This window comes from Macaca thibetana, chromosome 11 (assembly GCF_024542745.1).
Source record: "Macaca thibetana thibetana isolate TM-01 chromosome 11, ASM2454274v1, whole genome shotgun sequence".
NCBI lineage: Eukaryota > Metazoa > Chordata > Mammalia > Primates > Cercopithecidae > Macaca > Macaca thibetana.
In genome coordinates, this window is record NC_065588.1 from 92,871,886 (window position 1) to 92,898,084 (window position 26,199).

At 38.4% G+C, this 26,199-nt stretch overlaps 1 protein-coding gene across 2 annotated transcripts in view; it reads left to right on the forward strand.

Moving 5' to 3' along the window:
* Positions 1–26,199, forward strand: part of CFAP54 (cilia and flagella associated protein 54) — a 382,780-nt gene that overhangs the window by 47,852 nt on the left and 308,729 nt on the right. For both annotated transcript variants that reach the window (XM_050749308.1, XM_050749309.1), the window contains exons 13-19: positions 1,443–1,577; positions 3,927–4,077; positions 11,410–11,486; positions 17,638–17,766; positions 18,132–18,258; positions 24,613–24,699; positions 24,788–24,909. In XM_050749308.1, coding sequence (XP_050605265.1) covers positions 1,443–1,577; positions 3,927–4,077; positions 11,410–11,486; positions 17,638–17,766; positions 18,132–18,258; positions 24,613–24,699; positions 24,788–24,909 — 828 coding nt within the window. The remainder of the gene's footprint in view (positions 1–1,442; positions 1,578–3,926; positions 4,078–11,409; positions 11,487–17,637; positions 17,767–18,131; positions 18,259–24,612; positions 24,700–24,787; positions 24,910–26,199) is intronic.

A 26,199-nucleotide genomic window follows, 5' to 3' on the forward strand; every position in this document is an offset into this window, starting at 1 on the left:
TCAATTCAATTCAATTCAATTTAATTCAATTCAATAAACATTTATTGATATCTGTCGTATTCCCAAACAGTGTAGGAAGGTGCTACATATGCAAATTAGGTCTTAGAGCAGCCTCAGAGAGCTCCAGGTTTGGTATGTTTTAATCATAAACTCATTATTTTTCTAGTTTAACTATAATGAGTAACAATTTTCTTTTGCAAAAAGGCAAGTAGCTTGGATGAGAGAAGACATACTCATTCTGGCTCATCAATTGACACTCAGTGTGAGGTTCTGTTCAGCTTTTCCCTTTCCTTCTTGTCTCTACACTTTCCCAATTCCCCGTTGCTTCTCTAGTTACTAGTTCATCTACCCCTGCTCCAATTCCTTATTATTATTATTATTTTTGAGACAGAGTCTTGCTCTGTTGCCCAAGCTGGAGTACAACGGTACAATTTTGGCTCACCACAACCTCTGCCTCTTGGGTTCAAGTGATTCTCGTGCCTCAGCCTCCCAAGTAGCTGGGACTACAGGCACACGACAACATGCCCAACTACTTTTTATATTTTTAGTAGAGATGGGGGTTCGCCATGTTTGCCCGGCTTGCCAGTCTTGAACTGGTCAGGAGTCTTGAACTCCTGACCTCATGTAATCCACCTGCCTTGGCCTCCCAAAGTGCTGGGATTACAGGTCTGAGTCACCGCGCCCATACAATTCCTTATTATTTTAATGCAATAATTTTAAAAAGAGAAAAGTATATGTAAATTTCACAGTCGGATGGGAGTAATTGGTTTGCAAACTTGCCTAAAAGTGTTTGGGACTTTTCCTTTTAGAGAGGCAGAAGAGCATAGAGCATTCATTAAGAGTGAGGGATCTAGGTGGGACACGGTGGCTTACACTGTAATCCCAGCACTTTGGGTGGGCAAGGTGGGTAGATCACTTAAGGCCAGGAGTTTGAGACCAGCCTGGCCAACATGGTGAAATGCTGTATCTAGTAAAAATACAAAAATGAGCTGGGTGTGGTGGTGCGCACCTGTATTCCTAGCTACTTGGGAAGCTGAGGCACGAGAATCACTTGAACCTGCTGGGATGCGGAGGTTACAGTGAGCTGAGGTTGCGAGCCAAGATCGTGCCACTGCGCTCCAGCCTGAGCGACAGAGTGAGGCCCTGTTTCAAAAAATAAAAGAGTGAAGACTCTGGAGCTAGACTACTTAGGTTTGAATCCCTCCCATCTGCCACTCTTTAAGTCATTTCTTGTTGGGGAAAATCACTTAATCTCCTTGTGTTTCAGTTTGCTCCTCTGTAAAATGGGGAGGATCTCACTAGGACTCCTCTCATAGGGTCATTATGAAGATTCAATGTGTTAGTATTTGTAAAGCTCTTAGAGTGTTGCTCGGCACACAGTAAATGTTATATACATATATTTTATTATTCCTACTCATTTACCTTCTCACTTTTGTTTTTAGGATGTTCAACCTGATAAAGAAATTGTTGTGGATACGATAATGTTCCTATGGCAGAAATGCAAATTAGGAATTCAGCGGCTCAATATATCCAGAAATGACTATGTAAAATTCACCCAGAAAATCAGTACAAACAAAGTATTCCTTTTGCATTTCCTTTCACATGTTTTTTGCTATTGCTAATTCAAGTTGCCATACACATTTCAAATCTAATTTTTTCCTATTTTTCACCTGGTTAATGACTTTCATTTGCATATATACATATATAAAGAAGATATTCTTTCTAGTGCTGAGTGACCCTTTATTTTAATGTGTGTTCCCTGCACTCCTGTTCTAATTTTGTTTGTTGTGAGGTGTGAAGAGGTGTTTCAGGCCTTTTTTTTTTTTTTTTTTTTTGGCAGAGTCTCGCTCTGTCCTGGAGGCTGGAGTAGTACAGTGGCGTGATCTCGGCTCACTGCGACCTCTGCCTCCTGGGCTCAAGTGATCCTCCCCAGCTCAGCCTCCCTAGTGGCTGGGGCTACAGGCATACACCACCATGCCCAGCAATTTTGTTTTATTTTTTTGTGGATATGGGGTTTTACCATGTTGCCCAGGCTGGTCACAAAGTCCCAGGTTCAAGCAATCTGCTCATCTCAGCCTCCTAAAGTGTTTGGATTATTATAGATATGAGCCACCACGCTTGGTCTTTTCAGGCTTTTTTTCATTTTCTTTTTTTTTTTTTTTAGATGGAGTCTTGCGCTGTCACGCAGGCTGGAGTGCAGTGGCACAATTTTGGCTAACTGCAACCTCTGCCTCCCAGGTTCAAGCAATTCTTCTGCCTCAGCCTCTGGAGTAGCTGAGATTACGGGCATCCACCACCATGGCTGGCTAATTTTTGTATTTTTAGTAGAGATGGGGTTTCACTATCTTGGCCAGGCTGGTCTTGAACTCCTGACCTCGTGATCTACCTGCTTTGGTCTCCCAAAGTGCTGGGATTACAAGTGCGAGCCCCTGTGCCTGGCCTCAAGCTTTTAAGTGAAGAATAAATATAGTATGGGCCAGGCGCAGGGGCTCATACCTGTAATCCCAGAACTTTGGGAGACCGAGGCAGGTGGATCACCTGAGGTCAGGAGTTCGAGACCAGCCTGGTCAACATGGTGAAACCCTGTTTCTACTAAAAATACAAAAATTAGCCAGACATGTTGGTGTGTGCCTGCATTCCCAGCTACTCGGGAGGCTGAGGCAGGAGGATTGCTTGAACCCAGGAGGCGGAGGTTGCAGTGAGCTGAGATCACCCCATTGCATTCCAGCCTGGGCAACAGAGTGAAACTCCGTCTCTAAATAAATAAAAATAAAAAATAAATATAGTGTATCTGAGGTCATATAACCTTGGTTAAATTCAAAAAGAAGATTAATAATAGAGAATACAGAGAAGTAAGAGTGTCAGGTTTTCTCCGTCCTGCAATAATATATTTAGACTATTTAAAAGAGCTACTTTATAGGAGGGAGAAGGGTGTGCATTTGAATATTATTACCTGGAAACTTAGGAGAAAAGATTTTAGTAATTACAAATATCATAGCTTTGGTAATTTGGAAGCTGCATAAGATTAGCTACATTAGTATGCATAGGTGTGATTTTTGTCATGTACTCTGTTAAGTAATAATGTGAGTACATAAATACCATTTTATCATCTCAGGTCCCAAAATGTGATAGTTGGTTTTATGTGCTAAGCTTTGGGGATACAGGCATGAAAGACAATTTCTTTCTCTCCCTCTCTTTTTTTGTTTCGAGACAGAGACTCGCTGTTTCACCCAGGCTGGAGTGCAGAGGCACGATCCTCGCCCACTGCAATCTCCACCTCTCGGGTTCAAGCGATTCTCCTGCCTCAGCCTTCAGAGTAGCTGGGATTACAGGTGTGCGCCACCACGCTGGCTACTTTTTGTATTTTTAATAGAGACGGGTTTCACCATATAGACCAGGCTCATCTCGAATTCCTGACCTCAAGTGATCCACCCGCCTCAGCCTCTCAAAGTGCTGGGATTACAGGCGTGAGTCACCATGCCCGGCCATGAAAGACAATCTAAGGCACCTGATGTGGAGCCTGAAACACCTACTTCCCCCTCACTCATAAGGAGGATGTTGATAGTAATCATAATAGCTGCTTTGAATGGACAGTGAGAACTTTTGAGGATACAGATACTATTCACTGATACGTACAAATAACAGATCATAAATTTCCCATGATGGCTATAGATGTGCAGACTCCAAACTTAAATGAATCTACTTTATAAATTTATATAAACAGATTGATTACTAAATATCATTTTAAAAGGATTACTGAGTTTTATTTATAATTAAGACATTAATAAAGAGGGGTACCTGTGTAATATTTCCATATGATTAGAACATTGTTTTTTTTTCAAGGAAGTATAAGTTTTGAAAAATGTGACTATTTGTACAGTTTTATATACTCTTAATTGATTTTGCTGAGTATTTTCTCTTTTTAGTGGATTTATCTTCTGTGGCAGATAAATGAAGTAATTCACTGCTATAAAATGGAAGACATTGACATTGTGATAGTGGCAGAAGTCACATTACGGTTAAGTGAAATATTGGAATCTTTAGGAAGCCCAGGAAGAAAATTTAAACAATCTCTAGGTAAAATGTTGGCTGAAAAATTGTATACATATGTAAATACCATATATATAGGTATGATACCAAATACAGGATAACTTCTACTAATGGAAACTAGGCACTTTAATGTTATGCTTCATTGAGGATTTATAATTAGAGATAGATAATAATATAGTTTCATCCAGTGGATGTTAGGAAGGTTTCATGCTCTCTGGTTCAATGAGGGACAAAACCCTTTTTGTTGCCGGGCGCGGTGGCTCACGCCTGTAATCCCAGCACTTTGGTAGGCTGAGGCAGGCGGATTACCTGAGGTCGGGAGTTCAAGACCAGCCTGACCAACATGGAGAAACCCCTTCTCTACTAAAAATACAAAATTAGCTGGGCGTGGTGGCACATGCTTATAATCCCAGCTACTAGGGAGGCTGAGGCAGGAGAATTGCTTGAACCTGGGAGGCGGAGGTTGCGGTGAGCCGAGATCGTGCCATTGCACTCCAGCCTGGGCAACAAGAGTGAAACTCCGTCTCAGAAAAAAAAACACAAACCCTTTTCGTCTTCTCATATTCCTTTTCTCTCCTTTTCTCTGTTCCTAATTGCTACCTACTCCCCTTTACTCCCCTCTCTTTCTTTCTTTTTTTCCTTTCTCTCTCTTTTTTTTTTTTTTGGAGATGGAGTTTTGCTCTGTCACCCAGGCTGGAGTGCAGTGGCACAATCTCAGCTCACTGCAAGCTCCACCTCCCAGGTTCAAGCGATTCTCCCACCTCAGCCTCCCGAGTAGCTGGGATTACAGGTGCCCGCCATCATGCCTGGCTAATTTTTGTATTTTTAGTAGAGACAGGGTTTCACTATGTTGGCCACACTGCTTTCAAACTTCTGACCTCAAGTGATCCACCTGCCCTGGCCTCCCAAAGGTTTGGGATTGCAGATGTGAGCCACCGCACCTGGCCACCTCTCTTCTCTTTTATCTTCCTTTGTTTTCCTCCCCTTCCATTTCCCATAAGAGTGAATGCTTGAAGGAAGATTCTGTTTTGGACACTGTCTCATTCTTGGCACTCACCACATCATCTGACACAGTGTAGGAGATCAAGTAAGTACTTGTTGAATGGATCAGTGTCATTCTACTTTCTATCTCCTTTTTTATTTTCTTTCTTCTAATTCCTTCCTCTTAAAATTCTTTCTTCATTTATTGTTTCTTCTCCACTTTCTCTCTTCTTATCCTTATCATCTTTCTCTTTTTGCTTTCATTTCCTAGTCCCCCAGCCCCCATTCTTCCTGTCTCAACGCCTTTTTCTTCTCCTTCATTCTCTTCTCCATTCAGGAGATGTCTTCTCTCAAAGGATGGCCTTCTGCTCTGACCTCCTTGTTCTTTGTTCTGCCTCTGGCTGCAGCCCTGTACTGTATTTAATGGAGTGGGGATTAATGTGGAGGGCTCCATAGAGGGTATTTACTTTGCTGTTTCACCCCACTTATAGAGCATGTATGACATCTGGAGGACTCCGTAATAAAGTTATTGTTTACTCGGAGATTCACTAATCTGGCTCTGCCTGTCTTCCGCTGTTGAGTGTGGCTTTTCAGATGGAGTTTTAGAGCCATGGTTCTCAAATTTTGATTGTTATCAATATCACCTGAAAGGTTGTTAAAAACGTAAGGCCCAAGCTCCGTCCTACTTCAGGTAGCCTGGACCTTCTCAGGCTTTATTTGTTTCCCAGGTGAATTTGATATAGATCGAAGTTTGACAACCATCAGTTAAAAGTCTCTTGCCATCGAACACATTCATTGGCCTCAGGTCGTATTTCTGAAATGTCCTGGCTGAAAATGCTTTTTTTCCTTTTAAAAACTTTTGTTATGCAGAACTTTAAATATAGAGAGAAAAAATAAATCACCATTATGCATCATCCAGCACCAATAATTATCAACATCTTTTTCAATCTTATTTCATCTCTCCCTGCAACATTTCCCCCTCTATGAGTATTTTAAAACAGATATGTAATTTTTCCAGCAAATACCACCCCACCGTGTGTATGTATGTGTATCCAACTATTTATCTAACAGATAAGGATTTTTTTTTAACATAAAACCACAGTGCTGTTATTATATCTTACAAAATGGGGAATAATTCCCATGTCCCTGATTGTATTCAAAAATATCTTTTAAAGTTGGTTTGTTCCAATCAGAATCCAAACAAGGCCCACACATTGTATTTTCTTGACATGTCTCTTAAATCTCTGTAATCTCTAATGGTTTCTCTCCTTCCTACTCCCCTTTCGAGACATTTATCTTTTGAAGAAACTGAGTCATTATCCTGTGGGATTTTCCATATTCTGGATTTGGCTATTTCCCTCCATGTGATGTTGGTTAACTTGCTTCTCACCTGGTAGTTAGATCTGGATGCTTACTTAGATTCTGGTGATACTTTGTTAAGAAGAATTCTTGCCAATTGTCTTATTTTTCAGCAACAGTACTTCATAGGTGGTGCTATTTACTCCCTTGCATTGAATCAGGAGGCACACCATGCCTAGTTATCCCAGTTTCTGTGCTATAAAGATTTATCTGTGAGTTCAGGTCTAGGGTGGTTCCCCAGAAGCAGGTTCTGAGATAATGATTTGAGTGAAGTGGTTTATTTGGGACTTTATCCAGGGAAGCACAGTGGAGAAGTGAGACAGGGGAGGAAAGGAAGCCCCAGGTAATGCACCGTAAGTTAATGAGAAGGCTGCTGTTGTGAGTTCAGGGCCTATTCCCATGAGGGACCTCTAGGAGCCCATATAGAACAAATACAATGAAATTGTATTTCTACAGATTTTATCTACCATTGGTAGAGGGCTGTTAGGAGACTGGGGGTAAGAAGCCAGGAGGGACTCCTAACTTCTGTCATTCCTTTTGCATTTATTACACTGCAGTCTTCAATGAAGAACTTACTTCATCACCTGTTTGGCTAGTCTGATTATTTTTGAGTATGTAATGGACATTATTATTTCTAAATATTTTGTAGAAATAATTGAGGCTTTGGATGATGTTTTTCTAGGGAAGATTTATGCTTGCTTTTAAAACTAGATGCATGAAGGCACTAATACTCTAGGATCCCATTATTCCAGTTTGAGGGATTAAGATATTTTGAAGATGAAATGCTTTCTCCTTGAAGATCTATTTCCAGTTCACCCTAACTTCTTTTGCTTCTCATCTTTGGTGGGCCCTGGATACCAATCCCTGTTGCTTTTCTCTCAAGGCTATCAGAGGTATCACTCAGTTTCTCAGCTTCTCTCTCCAGAATTGACATAAGCCCCAGTGGGAAAAGTAGCTCTGATGTGTTCTATACTTTCTGTCCTCCCTTTCCAAGATTCAGATGTGACTCTGTGATACTATGATATATATATATATCTATGCAGTTGACCCTTGAACAACATGAGGGTTAGGGGCACCCATCCTAAATCCATGTTTTGGCTCCTCCAAAACTTATCTCCGATAGCCTGCTGTGGACTGGAAACCTTCCCAATAACATAAACCATCAATGAACACATGTATTTTGTATGCTATATATATATAAATAATTATTTTTGTCCACAGTTCCTGGCTCATGACTCCCATAGTTCTCATTCCTAAGTGACTAAAACAACAAGCATACCTTTTGTTCAAGAGTGGCTTTTTGTCCTTGGTTCCTGAAGTAGTTTCAGATCAGCTTTGGAGCATTAAAAGTGAAAGAGAGTCTTTTGTTACAATGTTAGAGCACGTTAGGCCTCAGAAGCAGACCTCAGAAAACAATCTCTCTCTTTCTCTCTTTCTCTCTCTCTCTGACTTTCTACTTTCCTCCTTTCACCTGCTCCTTTTTCTCTCCAAGGATGGCCATAAGGATGGCCATAGAAAGTTTCTATGGCCATCCTTGGAGAGAAAAAGGAGCAGGTGAAAATATAATCTTCTCCTGCCTCTCTGTCTTGGAGTTGATCATAAAGAAATTCTCTGACCTACCTTGTCTGACTGTAGGACATAAGACTCATTTCAGAAGGGGTCCTGCCCCATACCCAGGAGGAAGGAATGTGGTACAGCAAGGCCAAGAGGAATCTGAACAGACAGGCCTTGCTGGGTATCTTAGTCCATTTTCTGTTGCTTATAACAGAATACCCGAAACTGAGTAATTTATAAAGAAAAGGACCTTATTTCTTACAGTTGTGGAGGCTGAGAAATGCAAAGTCTAGGGGCTGCATCTGGTGAGGGCTTTCTTACTCATGGAGACTTTCTGCAGTGTCTGAGGTGGTGCAGGGCATCAATGATAGGGGGCTGAGGAAGCTACCTCAGGAATCTCTTCCTTTTTTTTTTTTTTTTTTTTTCCTTTGAGACAGAGTCTCACTCTTTCACCCAGGCTGGAGTGCGGTGGCACGATCTTGGCTCACTGCAGCCTCCGCCTCCTGGGTTCAAGTGATTCTCTCGCCTCAGCCTCCCGAGTAGCTGGGATTACAGGCATGAGCCACCACGCCAGCTAATTTTTTTTGTATTTTTAGTAGAGACAGAGTTTCACCATGTTGGCCAGGCTGGTCTTGAATTCCTGACCTCAGGTGATCCACCCGCCTCGGCCTCCCAAAGTGCTGAGATTACAGGTATGAGCCACTGCACCCAACCTCTTCCTCTTCTTATAAAGTCACCAGTCCAGTCGGGGTGGGGGGTTAGGGGAAGGATAGCATTAGGAGAAATACCTAATATAGATAATGGGTTGATGGGTGCAGCAAACCACCGTGGCACGTGTATACCTATGTAACCTGCGCGTCCTGCACATGTATCCCAGAACTTAAAGTATAATAAATTAAAAAAAGATACAAAACTCTGAAATGACATAAAACAGGACCAGTAAGTAAAATATGAGTGAGTGTAAGGTATTTTTTAAAAAATAAACTTAATATGTTTCCAGAAAAAAAAAAAAAAGTCACCAGTCCCACTCCCATGATAACTCATCAATCCATTAACCTGTTAATCCATTAGTCTATGAATGAGTTAGCCTATTCATGTGAGGAGAGCCCTCGTGACCCAGTCATCTCTTATGGGATCTATCTCTCAATACTACCACATTGAGGATTAAATTTCAACATGAGTTTGGAGGAGACAAATATTCAAATCATAGCAATGGACTTCTAAAGGGTATTAGATCATACCCTTTTTGTCCAATCACATTTCTGCACAGCTGTACATCCGTCAATTTATGCGTATCTAATGAAGTCTCCATAAAAGGTCCATGAGGACATGGTATAGAGAACTTCTGGATAGCTGAGCACTTGGAGGTTCCTGGGGGGTGGTGGTCCTGAGAGGGCAAGGAAGTGCCATGCCCCTTCCTTTATGCCTTGTGCTATGTATCTCTTTATCTGTATCCTTTGTAATAACCTTTATGATAAAATGATAAACATAACTGTTTCCCTGAGTTCTGTGAGCCACTCTTGCAAATTAATCAGACCCAGGAAGGGGACCATGGGAACCTTAGTTTGTAGCCAGTTGGTCAGAAGCACAGGTAAAACCAGCTGGGGCTTATGGTCAGCTTTGGAAGCAGGGAGCAGGGTGGGGGGAAGCAGCAGTCTCATGGGACTGAGTCCTCAATCTGTGTGATCTGACTCTATCTGCAAGGTAGTGTTGGAAGTGAACAGGGTTGGAGAATACCCAGCTGGTGTCCACTGCAGAATTGGTTGCATGTTTGGTATGTGGGGACCCCCCCACTCCACATTTGGTCACAGAAATCTGTGTTGATTGTTGTGGCATGAGAACAGGGAAAAATTGTTTTTTTCCTCCACACTTCCTTCCTAAGATCCTGGCCATGCATGTATGTATGTATGTATGTATGTATGTATGTATGTATTTATTTATTTTCACCATCTTCTTAGCTTGTAGATTTAAAAATATATAGTTTCCAGCTTTTCTTCAGCCAAGAGAATTTTTCTACATTATCCATTACTGATTACTTTTTAAAAATGTCTATTTCTGGCCGGGCACAGTGGCTTATGCCTATAATCCCAGCACTTTGGTAGGCTGAGCCAGGTGGATCACATGAGGTCAGGAGTTCAAGACCAGCATGGCCAACATGGTGAAACCCTGCTTCTACTAAAAATACAAAAATTAGCCAAGCATGGTGGCATGTGCCTTTAGTCCCAGCTGCTCGGGAGGCTGAGGCAGGAGAATCACCTGAACCTGAGAGGTGGAGGTTACAGTGAGCCGAGATCACACCACTGCACTCTAGCCTGGGCAACAGAGTGAGACTCCATCTCAAAACAAACAAACAAACAAACAAACAAAAAAAGAAGTCTATTTCTTACTTAATGTTATTGTTTTATTTACTAGTTACTGTGGGGGAGATTATTGTTTTATATCATTATAAATGGGCTAAATAAAATTTAAGTTATTGATTCTTTGTCAACATGTTTCATTTCTGAAGAGCTAATCAATATTGGAGCATAATCCATTTATACATTTGAAAACTTCTATATTTATGTAATGAGAGGTTGTCCCCATTTAGATATATAAATTCTTATAACTTCTAAGAATGTTATTCTTAGCACCTTGTTGCCACATAAAACATAAAGTACAAGTCTTCTCTGATATTTGTCCAAATTGATGACGTTTCTATGCTGTTATTTTCTGAAAGCTTATTTATTTATTTATTTATTTATTTATTTATTTATTTATTTATTTATATTTTGAGATGAAGTCTTGCTCTGTCGCCCAGGCTGGAGTGACAGTGGCTTGATCTTGGCTCACTGCAACCTCTGCCGTCTGGGTTCAAGCAGTTCTCCTGCCTCAGCACCCCCTAGTAGCTGGGATTACAGGCATGCGCCACCACGCCTGGCTAATTTTTGTATTTTTAGTAGAGGTGGGGTTTCATCATGTTGGCCAGGCTGGTCTCGAACTCCTGACCTCAGGTGATCTACTCGCCTCGGCCTCCCAAAGTGCTGGGATTACAGTTGTAAGCCGCCGCACCTGGCCTCTGAAAGATTTTAAATGGACCTTATAGAATACAGAGAAAGATGATACTGATTTGTTGATATATATTTGATTTGGTTTGTTACAAGATTTTTTAAAAATTACCTTATAGAAGAAAAAAATTTAATTACATGGAGTAAATAATTTGGTGCTTAGTCACATTCTAGTGTGAATCATTTCTAAGATTATGGGTAACTAAAAAGTAATTAATTTAGCATAAAGTTTTTTATGATTATGCTTCACTGCTATATTTCCATTTTTCTCTTTCCTCCTTTTTATTCCTTTGGTCCTTCCTTCGTTTCCTCCTCGCTCTTGCCTTGTCCTCTTCCTCTTCTTACTTTTCCTTTTTTTTTAATCTCCTCTTTTTCCTTCCCTGCTATCCTTCATTGCTTTCCTCTTTTCTTTCTTTTCCAGACGTACCTTTAAGAGAAGGGACTAATGAATTCCCTGGAGCTCCAAAAGGGACCACAAGAATTCTTCCAATATTACAGGTATTACTACATATTTAGAAAATTTAGGTGAAACATGAATTTTTATTTTCAAATAATATTAAATTTGTAAATGCGTAATGGTTAATTGTAGAAATAATTTTGAATATTTAAAATTTGAGGATTATATGGTTTTATATATTGAGAACTATAGGGACATTTTTCTACCTTTTATGAAGAATATTGTAATGAAGCCCCATTATAATTTACTATTTCCTCATATGCTAGCTTAAGAAACAAAATATTACTAGTATAGATAAAACTCACCTTGTTTGCTAACCTCTCTTGATCACCTTGCCTTTCCCCTACCTAGGAGTAACCCCTGTCCTCAATAATAATGTCTTCAAGATATTTGTATAAAAGATATTTATATAATACAGAGATGTAAATGACTTTTCTTGACTTTTAATAACATGCCACCACCCCTCACATTTATATTTGGGAGCCCTCTGAAATATAAGAATAAGTGCTAATTTTAAAAGTGTTATTTTATCTATTCTCTTCCATACTTGGTATAATAGATAAAGTCCTAAGAAATGGTACCAATCAAATGCCATCATGAATGTACAGGAGGACTGTGGGGTCATTCTGAATTTACTTTCCAAATGCATGTTCCTCTTCTAATGCTAAGTTTCAGGGGATGCAAACTGCGTACTTTATGCTGTCTTGTGTCTTCTGAAGAGAGCTAGATTTGAGAAATCTTAAATTGAGAACAGAGACTGACTTGCATAAGAGATAGGAGGTGGCATAATAGCTGTCTGCCAATGTTTTTCCCAGGGATCACTCACAGTGTCTGCTAAGTATGCAGCTTCCTATTTCTCACTCCAGACATGTGCAATCATAACTTCAGGTGTGAGATTCTTAAAAGTTCCTCCGGTAGATTTTTTTTTTTTTTTTTGAGGCGGAGCCTTGCTCTGTTGCCCAGGCTGGAGTGCAGTGGTGCGATCTCAGCTCACTGCAACTGCTGCCTCCCGGGTTCAAGCGAGTCTCCTGCCTCAGCCTCCCGAGTAGCTGGGATTACAGGTGTGTGCCACCACACCTGGCTAATTTTTTGTATTTTTAGTGGAGATGGGGTTTCACCATGTTAGCCAGGATGGTCTCGATCTCCTGACCTCGTGATCTGCCCACTTCAGCCTCCCAACGTGCTGGGATTACAGGTGTGAGCCATTGCGCCCAGCCTCTCTGGTGGATTTTTAAGGACATTAGAGTTTGAGAATCACTGGCTTATGGGCTAGCACTTATTCTCTGAGGCAGAGTAGGGCAGATATAGAAATCCTACTCATAGGTACAGAGTGCTAGATTTTGCCTTGAGAGAGAAATTTTCTGGCAATTAAAACCACTATAAGAAATGGATTTCTTTTAAGGTGGCAATTTTCCCACAATAAAGAAACAAGAGACCATTTATGAACTTTTGATATTATTATTTAAATAAGAAAAATGTACCCTCTCTGAAAGATGATTTATTACCATCTGCTGGGAAATCGTCAAAATAAATACAGAGAAGTCTGTGATGACAACAGTGTGAATTGTACCCCCTAAAGTTATGCAATACACAATCTGCTCAGCTGTACTGCGCATATGGTAGACATAGTTTCTTTGGCATGGTCGAAGAGCATAGCATTTGGTGTGGAAACCTGTGGTTGAGTTCGGACTCTGATATTGACTATTTGTGTGATTCTGAATGAATTATTTTGTCTTTTTGAGTATAAGTATCCTCATCTGGAAAATTATAATAGTACCTATTCCACTGAGTTGTTATATAGTTTAAATGAGATATTTGTAATATGAAACTAGTACCTGGCACATGATAGCTGCTGTTTTTCTGTTATGTCTTATGTAAAGCACTGAATCTCAACTTAGGTTTTTTGACTCACTGAAAGGGGAATGGAGTTGGGGGGAAAAATGACAGTTTATTGTAAGGAGAATCCACAATTCATATGTTCACCCAGCAGAATCTGTAGGTGGGATAAATTATATAACTTGCATATATACATGCTACTATTTAAAAATGTATGAGACGCTATTGTGATTAAATGAAAGAAAACTTATTTTAAAGTTTTGCTGAACACAGAGCATTTCTTTCTTCAACAAATGAGTTATAAAATTATAACTAATTTGTATCTACCTTATACTGGGCTATGTCAACTAAAAGATTTTTAGTAAAACATTTAGCCCTATACCTGGAGCATGTTTTAGTTAAATGTTGACTGTGATGAGGATGATGAAGATCATAAAGATGAAGATGGTGGTGGTAGTGATGGTGATGATGATGATGATAGAATGTGAGTGTGTGGAGTCTTCAAAATTTTTTGATGTTCAAAAGATATCCTGGCTGGGCACGGAGGTTCACACCTGTAATCCCAGCACTTTGGGAGGCCGAGGTGGGCAGATCACTTAATATCAGAAGTTTGACACCAGCCTGGCCAACATGGCAAAACCCTGTCTTTACTAAAAATAAAAAAATTAGCCAGGCGTTGTGGTGCCTGCCTGTAGTCCCAGCTACTTGGGAGGCTGAGGTGCAAGAATTGCTTGAACCTGGGAGGCGGAGGTTGCAGTGAGCTGAGATCGCACCACTGCACTCCAGCCTGGGCAACGAAGTGAGACTCTGTCTCTCTCTCTCTCTCTCTCTCTCTCTCTCTCTATATATATATATATATATATAAGGATATCTTTAGAGACTTCTGTTTCTAGCAAAATGGCAAGATGACTTGAACATCCTCCTGGGAGAAAACACTTAGAGATTTTGGACAGATTTGAACAAATATCCTCAAGCATGTTGCAGAGCTCATGAGAAAGTAAGGTAAATCCCAGGGGCCAAAATAGAAAAGAGAACTGAAAACTAGCATGGTAAGTTTATGAGTGGATGCTGCAGTAGATTGATGGGCATAGTTATTATACAAAGATGCTTAGATTTTTGACAACCATCCAGGGACGAGCGATGAGGCTTGGGCACATGAAAGATGGGAGTTAGAAAGGAGACTTGTACATAAAGTTAGAACCTACAAAAGATTATTATATCCTAGGAAAAGGTAGACTAGGAAAAAAATCTCTGGCCTGGGGGTGGTGGCTCACTCCTTTTATCCTAGCCCTTTGGGGAGGCCAAGGTGGGTGGATCGCTTGAGCCCAGAAGATTGAGACCAGCCGGGGCAATATGGTGAAACCATGACTCTGCAAAAAAAATAAAAATAAAAATTAGCTGGGTGTGATGGCATGTGCCTGTAGTCCCAGCTACTTGGGAGGCTGAGGTGGGAGGATCACCTGAGTCTGGGAAATCAAGGCTGCAGTGAGCCAAGATTGTGCCACTGCACTCTATTCTAGGCTGGAGTGAGACCCTGTTGCATAACAAAACAAGACAAGACAAAAAACCCTCCCCAAAACCAAAAAATCCTGCCTCTGCCTATGTATATAAGGAGATACCTCAACTTGGGTAGTGAGAAGAGGAGTGGATAGGAGAAAATTCCTCCTCCTAATGATTTATAATCTTGGGACCTGCCCTCAAGTAGGTTTTTAATTTGAATTTACACTACTTGGGTTACTTAAGAACCTTCCTGAGCCTGCAATTCTTGAATGTGTGTGTGTGTTTGCATGTGTGTGTGTGTGTGTGTGTGTATGTATTGTGTAAAATTGTTTATATTCTAGGAATGCCAGGATGATTTAACACTAGAAATATATAGTGCAATACATTGCATTAGCTGATGAAAGGAAAACATGTGACTGCTTCACTTAGACAAAGAGACGCAAAAAAAGCATTTGATAATATTCAACAACCATCTTCTTTAAAAACAACCATCCTTAAAAAAATAACTCTTAGTAGTTAGGAATATACAAGAACCTCTGTATCTAATAAAGGGTGTCATCCAAAGACCTTGAGTAAATGCTATACCTATGGTAAAAGATTAAAAGCAGCCCTTTAATAGTGGTGTAACCATATAAAGATATCTGTCATTCTTCTGTTCAGCATGTCCTGGAAGTCTTAGACAGATAAGTAAAAAAAGAAAGCAGAGAAAAGGTGTAAGAACTGTAAAGAAAGTATCAACTTTGGGCTGGGCATGGTGGCTCATGCCTGTAATCCCAGCACTTTTGGAGGCCGACGTGGGTGGATCACCTGAGGTCAGGAGGTCGAGACAAGCCTGACTTACATGGAGAAGCCCCGTGTCTACTAAAAATACAAAATTAGCTGGGCGTGGTGGCACATGCCTGTTATTCCAGCTACTTGGGAGGCTGAGGCAGGAGAATTGCTTGAACCTGGGAGGTGGAGGTTGCAGTGAGCTGAGATCATGCCATTGCACTCCAGTCTGGGCAACAAGAGTGTAACTACATCTCAAAAAAAAAAAAAAAAAAAAAAAAGAAACTATCAACTTTGTGCTTATTCACAGACAAGTACGATACATTGCAGCATATTTAGTAATAGTAATCTTTTTTGTTGTTGTTTTTTGAAACAGGGTCTCACTCTGTCACCCAGGCTGGAGTGCAGTGGCATGATCAGGGCTCACTGCAGCCTCCACCTCCTGGGTTGAAGTGATTCGCATGCCTCAGTCTCCCAAGTAGCTGGCACTACAGGTCCTCACCATCATGTCCGACTAATTTTTGTATTTTTTGGTAGAGACATGGTTTCAGAGTGTTGACCAGGCTGGTCTTGAACTCCTGACTTCAGGTGATCCGCCTGCCTTGGCCTCCCCAAGTGCTGGGGTTACAGGCGTGAGCCACTGCTCCTGGCCTTAGAAATAGTAATCTAAATGTCCATTGGCAGAAGAGTGGATAAATTGTGATATATTCCTCCAAGTAATACCATTTCATTGTAGCTATGAGGATGAATGAACTGGAGTAGGCTTGTACTAAAGTAAACTTGGCATCATTGCAATTCCCTTCTGTAATTACCTTCGCATTATAGGGGGGAAACCTGGAACTATATTTCCAGTGTCTCATTTCTGTACAGTTTTAAATTAGTCTTCCAATGAGGGGCATTTGCATGAATCTGTAATGCAGAAGAGAAGAGATAGTTCTTAATCCACAGTGTCAGATGGATGATATGAGTTTACCAGGCATGCTGAGCAAACTCTTGGAATTCACCTGCTTCAGTGTAATAGGTGCTTGAGGTTGTTGTCAGCTACCTTCTAGAGTCTTAGGTTCACAGAGGCTTCTGAGCAAACTCTTGAGAATCACATGAAGCAAAATTGTCACTGGCACCTCTCTTGATCTTGGCTCTTCCATGCCTTGCAATGGTGATGAACACCTCTAATTCTGTGTATTAAGTCTTCTTTTGCTTGAAATATGTAGAGTAGTTTTGCGTTCATAACCAATCCCTGACTGACCCATTGAGTTACATATACCAGCAGGAATAAGTTTCAACAACATATGGTTGAGTTTTAAAAGGAGCCTACAGAATTTTATAAGAAAGAATTAAAAATATGCAAAGTGATATTGCATATGGTTAAGGATACATATACATGTAGTAAAAGTTTAAAAACATGCAAAAATAGTAAAACCAAATTCAAGGACAGTGGCTACCTCTCAGAGGAGTGGCACTGTGGACAGTTATATAGGGGATTTAAATTACATGCATATATCTGTATGCTTTATTTCCTTAAAAAATCTGGAAAAATATGGAAAATTTGAAAGTTTGGGCAAAACTGGTTGCTTTTTATATTATTCTCTATATTTGCCTCTCTGTGAGAATGATTACATTAAAAAGCATTTAGTTTTTGAAAATCATTATGTAGACTAATATAGACTGTTGGGTTGATGGACTCTAAATTTCTAGTCTGAGATTCTGAAATTGTTTTTAAAAATGCTTTTCAAATTAGATATGTGAAAGTGACAAACTATGTGAACTCTATTTTAAAAATTTACCTCTATTTGGTACAATCAGAATTTTGCAAACCATAAGTGGAAGTTATATGTATTAATACATGTTTGTGAAAGGCTTGATTTGTATCTGGAAAAATGGTGAAATTTATTTATTATTTTCACCCATATTGATAGCACTCCACATTTAGTCACAGATAAATACATTTACTTAGAAACATAAGATTGTTAATGTTAGACTATTTAAATTTCTGTTATATGGTTTTGAATTATTGTCAAAAATTGGAAATGTTGCATTTGATTTTCCCTTAAGTTTTCTTTTTCTTTTTTGTTTATAAAATAATTTTAGAAAAATCCTGTGGAACAGTTACTTTTTGCTTATAAACTTCTTGACAAAGCAATCGGTGGAATAAATTTGAATTGCATGTTAACCTCTTTGCCAAATGGATCATCAGTAATTGACCACTACTATGCCAAGGTAAGAATAGAAAAGTCTTAAATTAGATTGAAGTTTTACTTAACTGGGAAGAGGACTGGCCTTGAAAGTACGTAATTAAAGCATGACTTGTAGTGGCTTACCTCTCATAGGCCAGAAATATATTTCCCTCTTCCCAGAAGAGATCTAGGAGAGTGAGGAGTCTTTGAATTTGTTAATGAAGAGGACACTGATGAATTCTAAGGGCATATTTATTAGTGTTTAAGCTAACTGCAAAGGACTAAGAAGCGAGCAGGATGTAATGGTTAAAAATAAGATGATGATAACTTGAGTGATAATAGTATACAGCTGTTTTTGTGTGTTTTGATAACCATATTTCTTTTTATTTCAACTCTGTTGGACCAAAGCGTACCCACCATATAGATGGAGATACTTACAAACCACTTGCCTCAAATAGTTTCATGATGGATTTGCATCTTGAACTAATTCAAGCTCAGCATCGAATAGCTGTTGTGCTTCTGGACAAATTGCAAGGTAGTAGTCATTAAAGCAAGTAACTATTCTGAATCAATTTTAAGTCAGACTCCAGTATAGAATCAATTTAATTTGAAAACTGTGTTCTTGTCGACTGACATTTTCAGATAAATTTCATTTTTTTCTACTTTCCTAATTAATATCAATAAAAACATGATTAAATCTTTCCTTATTGCTTTACACTTTGCATATTAAATCAGTTAGTTTTTAAGAAGATCTTAAAAAGTTTAATTAATTATGTGTGTTTGTGTTATAGTAAATTAAGTTTTGTTAATTCAACCAAGGAAATATTTATTGAGTACCTACTAAAATCCAGGCATCATATTAGGCTAGGTACAAATAAGACAGTCTCTACTTTTGAGCTTCTAGATAAGTAAGCCAACTATATCAGTTGAGATTGATACATTTTGTAATAGGGGTGGGCTCAAAGTATTACGGGCACACAGAAATATCTATATCAAATAAGAAAGTTAGGGATGAGTTCCTGGAAGGGATGTGTAAAGCATTCAAATCATATTGTATGTAGAGCTACATAGATTTATTCAAATCCTGGTTAATTTAAGAGTGGGCAATGTAGACACACTGCTGATTAGTGCAGGAAGATGAAAAAATATTTATACTGAATTCTAGCCAATGCAAGAAGATAAGAAAAATAAAGATATAAGGATCAGAAAAGAAGAAACAAAACTGTTATTTCCAGATTATGGTGATTGTCTACCTAGAAAATGCAAAAGAAACTATCAGTATGAACAAAAATAATAATATATAATATATAACATGTAATATATAATATGTAATTTCTATAGGACAGCAACAAGCAGTTAGCAAATATAATAAAAAGACAACTTTTTAAATCAATAAAAACTGTAAGGTACCAAGGGATCCAGTCTAACCAAAGAGCTACAAGTATGCAAAAAATTTTAAGACTTTACTGAAAAATGTTAAAGAACAATATAAATGAAGGTAGATTGTGTTTATTGATAAGAAGACCAAATAATCAGAAAGATTATTCTGATTTCAGTTTTCTTCAAATAGATCTATAGACTCAATGCAGTTTCAATAAAAATTCCAGTAGGATTTTTTTTTGGTAGATCTTTACAATCTTTTTACAAAATGTAGGTAGAAGACATAAATAGCTAAGACATTCCTGAAGGAAAAAAAATCAGGTGAGTGTAGGGGATCTTGCTCTAATGTAATTCAAGGTTTATTTTAAAGTGATAGAATACCTCATATTCATTGGATAATTGGATATCCATATGGATAAAACCAAATTAACTGTGGTAAACTGTTCCCTCCAACTTTTTGTTTAACAATTTTTGAACCTTCAGTAAGTTGAAAGAATAGTGTAGTGACCATCCACATAACCTTCACCTAAATCCACCGATCACGACATTTTGCCACGTTTATTGTCTTTCTCTTTACATGCACATATAAATACATATATTTGTATATCTATGTATATACATCTATAGATGTATATACCTATGATATCAATATATTATGTATGTGTAGAGATATATACATATACATGCACATATCCATATGCTGAGAAGTCGCAGACATTATGATATATTTTAGCCCTGAAAACTTTATCACCTAATGATGAGGGCATTCTCTCAAATAACCATAATACCATTATCACTCTGAAGAAAGGTAACACTGATAAAAAATATTATTGATTATACAGTCAATTATTTTTCAGCATCCAATTGATCATTTGTTTACTTTTATGTAATATGATTTTGGTGTCTTGTCTAAGAACTCCTTACCTAACCCCAGATCATGAAGATTTTCTTACATTTTCTTCTAAATGTTTTATAGTTTTACATTTTTAATTGGCATATAGTAATTGTACATATTTATGGGATACATGCAGAATTTAGCATGTGCATACAATGTACAAAACTCAACCCAGGGTAATTAGAATATTTATCATCTCAAACATTTATCAGTTATTTGTGTTGAGAACATCTCAAATCTTCTAGCTATTTTGAAATGTGAGATAAATTATTGTTAACTATAGCCACCCTATTGTCCTATTGAACACTAGAACTTTTTTCTTCTATTTAACAATATGTTTGTACTCATTAAGCAATCTCTCATTATCCCCACACCCCCAATCCCTTCCCAGCTTCTGGTAACTGTCATTCGACTCTCTACCTCCATGAGATAAACTTTATTTTTTAGCTCTCACATATGTCTGAGAACATGCTCTATTATGCATCTAATTTTCAGATTGCCATAATTGTTCCCAAATATCCTTTTTGGGGAAAATGGGTTTTATTTAAAATGATCTAGGAAGTAATCAAAAATCACTTATTGCATTTGGTTGTTGTATTCTTCCTTAATCTAGAATAACTCCTCCAACTTCTTTTTTTTCTTTCATAACGTTGATATTTTTGAAGACATGTTCCACAATCTGATCTTTCCTAGTAGTTTCCTCATGACCATGCAGGTGATGCTGTTTATATCCCATTGTATCACATTAGATTGCACACATTGGCTATTTGTTTTATCATTGGTGAGGCAAAGTGCTATCGTTTTATTAAGCTGATGTCTGCCAGATCTCTGCATTGTAAATGTCCCTCTCCCCTTTGTAGTGAAAAACTAATTGGTGCTGTTGGTGATGTAGGAATGAATATCTTGTTCCCCAACAGACTTTCACCCAATGATCTTACTCTCCGTTGGTGAACCTTCCTGAATTAATTGTTAGTGTTTGTACGTGATGATTTTCTAATTGAATTATTCCTTCTAGATTTATTTGGTAACATTCTTTTGTAAACAAGAGCTGTCCCCACTTTGCCTCTTTTAATTTTTTGAGTAACACTATGGATCAGATTCCTTTTTTACTAATCTTTTAAAGTCACTTGCCATCATTGTTCTTTGTGATGCTTAAAGTCGTAAATTTTGCCAGTGGGAGGGAGGCCCTTCATACTGGATCCTGTGTTCCTTTGATATGTCCCTGATATGGTTTGGCTGTGTCCCCACCTGAATCTCATCTTGAATTCCCACATGTTGTGGGAGGGACCCGGTTGGAGGTAATTGAATAATGGGGGCAAGTCTTTCCCGTGCTGTTCTCATGATAGCGAATAAGTCTCACAAGATCTGATGGTTTTATAAAGAGGAGTTCCCCTCCACAAGTTCTCTCTCTGCCTGCTGCCATCCATGTGAGATGTGACTTGCTCCTCTTTGCCTTCTGCCATGATTGTGAGGCTTCACTAGCCACATGGAACTGTAAGTCCATTAAATCCTTTTTCCTGTATAAATTACCCAGTCTCAGGTATGTCTCTATCAGCAGCATGAAAACACACTAATATAGTCCCCATTATTCTTTGAGATTTTTTTTGCTTTCTCTACAACAAAATATTCTAGACTTATCTTTTGCTTTCTCTACCCCCAGATCTGGAATAAGCTATTTTTCCAATGATATTTGGTACCTTTTGGTAGGAAATGGTATTTAGAAACCAAGATCTGTAAGCTAAGAGTGCTCATTGCTATTGGGATGTCAATGGCTCCTTTTAGTAGCTAGAGCTAAGAAATACACACACACACACACACACACACACACACATATATATGTGTGTGTGTGTATATATATATGTGTATATATATTTAAATCACAAGTTCTTTTTTTTTTTTTTTTTTTTTTGAGATGGAGTCTCACTCTGTTGCCCAGGCTGGAGTGCAGTGATGTGATCTCGGCTCTCTGCAACCTTGGCCTCCTGGGTTCAAGCAATTCTCCTGCCTTAGCTTCCCAAGTAGCTGGGTCTACAGGCATATGCCAACATGTCCCGCTAATTTTTGTACTTTTAGTGGAGATGGGGTTTCACCATGTTGGCCAGGCTGATTTCAAATTCCTGACCTCAAGTGATCTGCCTGCCTAGGACTCCCAAAGTGCTGGGATTACAGTTGTGAGCCACTGCGCCTGACCACAAGTTCTTTTTGGTATCTCCAATTCTAACACTAAAAGGTTTCTCCTTACCTTCTCCATTTTTGTATTTTCCTTCTCCCATATTGAGCATTCTGGTTCCTAACAACATCAGTGTAATTACTCATTTGTTTTATCCTGGCAAATTAACAGAGTACTTTCAAAATTATTAAACCAATACTGCTATTAAAAACCTACTAAGTAAATTAAGGATTTATTTGCAGTTCATTTTGTCTCTAGAAAATATCATACATCAGAGAACTATGTCCAAATTTACTTGAATTAATTTGATTTTTAGATTTTTTTTCAATTTGATATGGACTTGTGACTGCTTTTTTTGTATTTGCATTCTGTGGTGTTTTTTTTATTTTATTTTTTATTTTATTTTATTTTTTTGAGACAGTCTTACTCTGTCACCCAGGCTGGAGTGCAGTGATGTGATTTCAGCTCACTGTGACCTCTTGCCTCCAAGGTTCAAGTAATTCTCCTGCTTTAGCCTCTCAAGTAGCTGGGACTACAGGCGTGTGCTACCACACCTGGCTAATTTTTGTATTTTTTTTTAAGTAGAGATGGGGTTTTGCCATGTTGGCCAGGCTGGTCTCGGAACTTCTGACCTCAAATGATCTGTCTGCCTTGGCTTCCCAAAGTGCTGGGATTACAGGTGTGAGCCACTATGCCCTGCCTGCATTCTGTTTATATAAAATTTCCTTTTTCCCCCATACTTTTATTTTTTTATACTCTTCATCTTTTTACATTTTATTTTAAACATTAACATAGTTTCAAAAACTACTTCTCCTATGACCTGCTGGGTGTAGAGGGAAGCAAGTAATTAAAATATCTCTGTGGCATCATGTATAAGTTGAAAATTTGATAAAGTTTTTTCTAATACATAAATGAATTACTTAGCATAATAACCTTGAACATGTTCTGAGCTGAAAATATTTGGTTCAGAAATATGTTTCAAAATGTAAATAGAATTTTTGTGTCGGGTTTTAAGAAACTAGCCCATAATTCTCACGTAGTAACTGTATTATTTCCTTTAGTGGAAGATTAGAGTTTTTTTTTTTTTTTTTTTTTTTTTTTAACTCATGGAGTTACTAAATACCTCTTCCTCTAATTGTCATCCATAAGTCTTTGAAGACCAAATGAGTTTTGATCATAGACCACTTAAAGATATTGATGCAAGACTTAAGTTCAAATGTAAATGGAATTAGTTATTATTTCCTTGCAATATCTCTGGGTTTCCTTGATTTTATTTTTTTGGCTTTATTGAATTGCCATCCTAGCACAGCTGATCACTTTGTTCCCCTACCTTGTTTTTCTTTAGTATGCTGTTGCCAGACTAATGTTCCCTACATTAGCATTCTTATTCAATAATGGTTGCCTGTTGATGACCATGACATAAATATGATGCATCTGTATCTGGCATTCAGAATTTTTTTGCAGTCTCATCCTTCTTATCTCCAACAATTATAATCAGGAAAGCTTAATTAGCATTTATAATATCGTTGGTATTGAGAGAATGATGCGCTATTTTCTGCTCTGCATTACTATCTCCATGCAGATGTTTCCTTACCCTTTGCCACTGCAGACGTGTTCTATTCTTTAATGGTGTCTGTTAACATCTTTTCATGAATCAATTACCATCACATGGTGGCTCATGTGCATTAGCACAAATAATTAAAACTCAGTAAAAGGGGTTTACTGTAAGGTTACTATAGCTACCCTCGCATACCTCCAAGGACCAAAAGGTTACCAGGTCTCTTAAGGACCAGACCTGAAAATCAAGAATCAGCGCTACAGTTTCCATCTTCCTGGGCTAGTATAGCTGTATCCTTTTTTCCCCTCATCCACATTCCTGTCTTTACTGAACCACCATGATGGTCAGTCCCAATTGTATACCAGTATGAACAACTGGCAAATTCATGTTTTACTTCAAAATCTTGAGAGAGGCTCTGATTTCTTCAGTCACAGCTGGAAGAGAGTGGAGGTATTCGTGTGGTACCCAGAGCTCTTGAAGGGACCTTGGATGAAACAGTTTTTCTAGAAGGGGCATTGAGGACAGAGTTTTGACAGCTTATTGGTATTGGTATCAGGACTTGCCATCTGTACTTTGTGAAAAGGTAAAGTCAACAGAAGTAGGTTGGATTCTATCAAGCCTCAGGATGATTTTATTCAAGATGAGATAGAAAATCAAATATTTTTATAATTTGGAATTTCTTCTGTCTTGAGGTATACTGTGGCAAATAAAACAGGATTTGATAAAACTGCATTATAGTAGATTTATATGAATTTTTATCTATTAATGAAAAAAAGATGACATGATAGAGGAAGCAGTAGCTTTATGAATAGTTACTCCTTAGTATTTAAAAAATATTTCCTGTCCTGGATACATACTTAATTGTTATGACAGTCATCTTCTTCAGTTTTGCAGACTCCAACTGTTAGCAAAGATATTTCTACCAAGAGTCCGGAAAAGTTTAAACAATCTGGAAGCGCTGATTGTTTTACAGGTAATTAAAATTGGGATAACTGGTATTTCCAAAAATTTGAAAGATAGTTTTTAATCTCACCTTTTTGATAAAATGTTTGTTTTTATAGAATTAAATATAATGAATAAAATAAAGAAGAATACATTATCCAAAGCAATTTACTTAATGCAAAAAGCTCTTTTAATATTCGAGAAAGACGCAACCTCTACATCTTCATGGGAATTTTTGATGGTAACAGTATTTCGTTTCTTTTTTTAATCCTGACATAAAATTTCTGTTAAAATGAATGATTCTTTTTTTATTAAAAATAATGTGTTGACCTTAACATTTAATTATGAACTTTCAGCTTCACTGTATATAATTCATCCTGACCAAGGGAACTAATCTGTACCTCCAGTTCTGAATTCTGAAATGAGAGATTCTCTTTTTATCAGAACTTCATGCAATCTACATGAGAAGCCAAATAAAATCAGAAGGACTCAAAATGAGGGAAATTATAGAACTGGAGTGACACTTTACCAGCTTAGTGTATTCTTTACAATGGAATTAGAATTCTTAAAGTCCATTGGCTGAGGTACCGTCTCTCTTAGATGGATACTGCTGATTTATGGACCAATTCCCTTGTTGATATTTTTAATCAGGTCTCACTCTGGCCTGGAAATTCTTCTGCTTTCTTGCTAATTCATTATATGTTGATTTTATGTGTGTATTTTTTGAGATAGGCTCTCACTCTGTCAACCAGGCTGGAATGCAGTGGCAGAGTCCTAGATCATTGCAGTTTTGAACTCCTGGGTTTAAATGGTCCTACCACCTCAGCCTTCCAGTGGGTGGGACTACAGGCATGCCACCATGCCAGAATATTAAAAAAATTTTTGGTAGAGTCAGATCCTTGCTATGGTGGCATTAGCTGAGTGAATGATGTATGAAGATGTAGAGAATAATGCTATGTCTTGGCTGATAAGAGAAGGAAAAAAGTAGGTCAAAGCTAGGAGGGGGATATGGAGCTAAAGGGGTTTAATAGAGAACATTTAGCATAATAGTGTGCTAAAAATGAAGAGCCAGAACAAAGAGAAATTCAAGATAATAAGAGGGAGAGGTTAATACACAGAGCCAAGGCCGATAGAGGATGATTTTGAAAGCACAGAGAAAGGGATTCATCTTCAGTGATGGGTGGGCTGCAGGGCAGACACCTCATCTTTTGATACAGAAGGAAAGGAGGTACAGACAGATGTAGATAAGAAAAGTTTGTTGGTGTGAAGGCAGGGAGTTGAGTTGATGCCTTTTGATATGCTTTGACTGTGTCCCTACCCAAATCTCATCTTAAATTTTAGTTCCCATAATCCCTATGTGTTGTGGGAGGGACCAGGTGTAGATAGTTGAATCATGGGGGAGGTTTCCCCCATCCTGTTCTCATGAAAGTGAGTTAGTTCTCACGAGATCTGATAGTTTAATAAAAGGCCTGCTCCTTCACTGGGCACTCATTCTTCTCTCTCCTGCCGACATGTGAAGAAGGATGTGTTT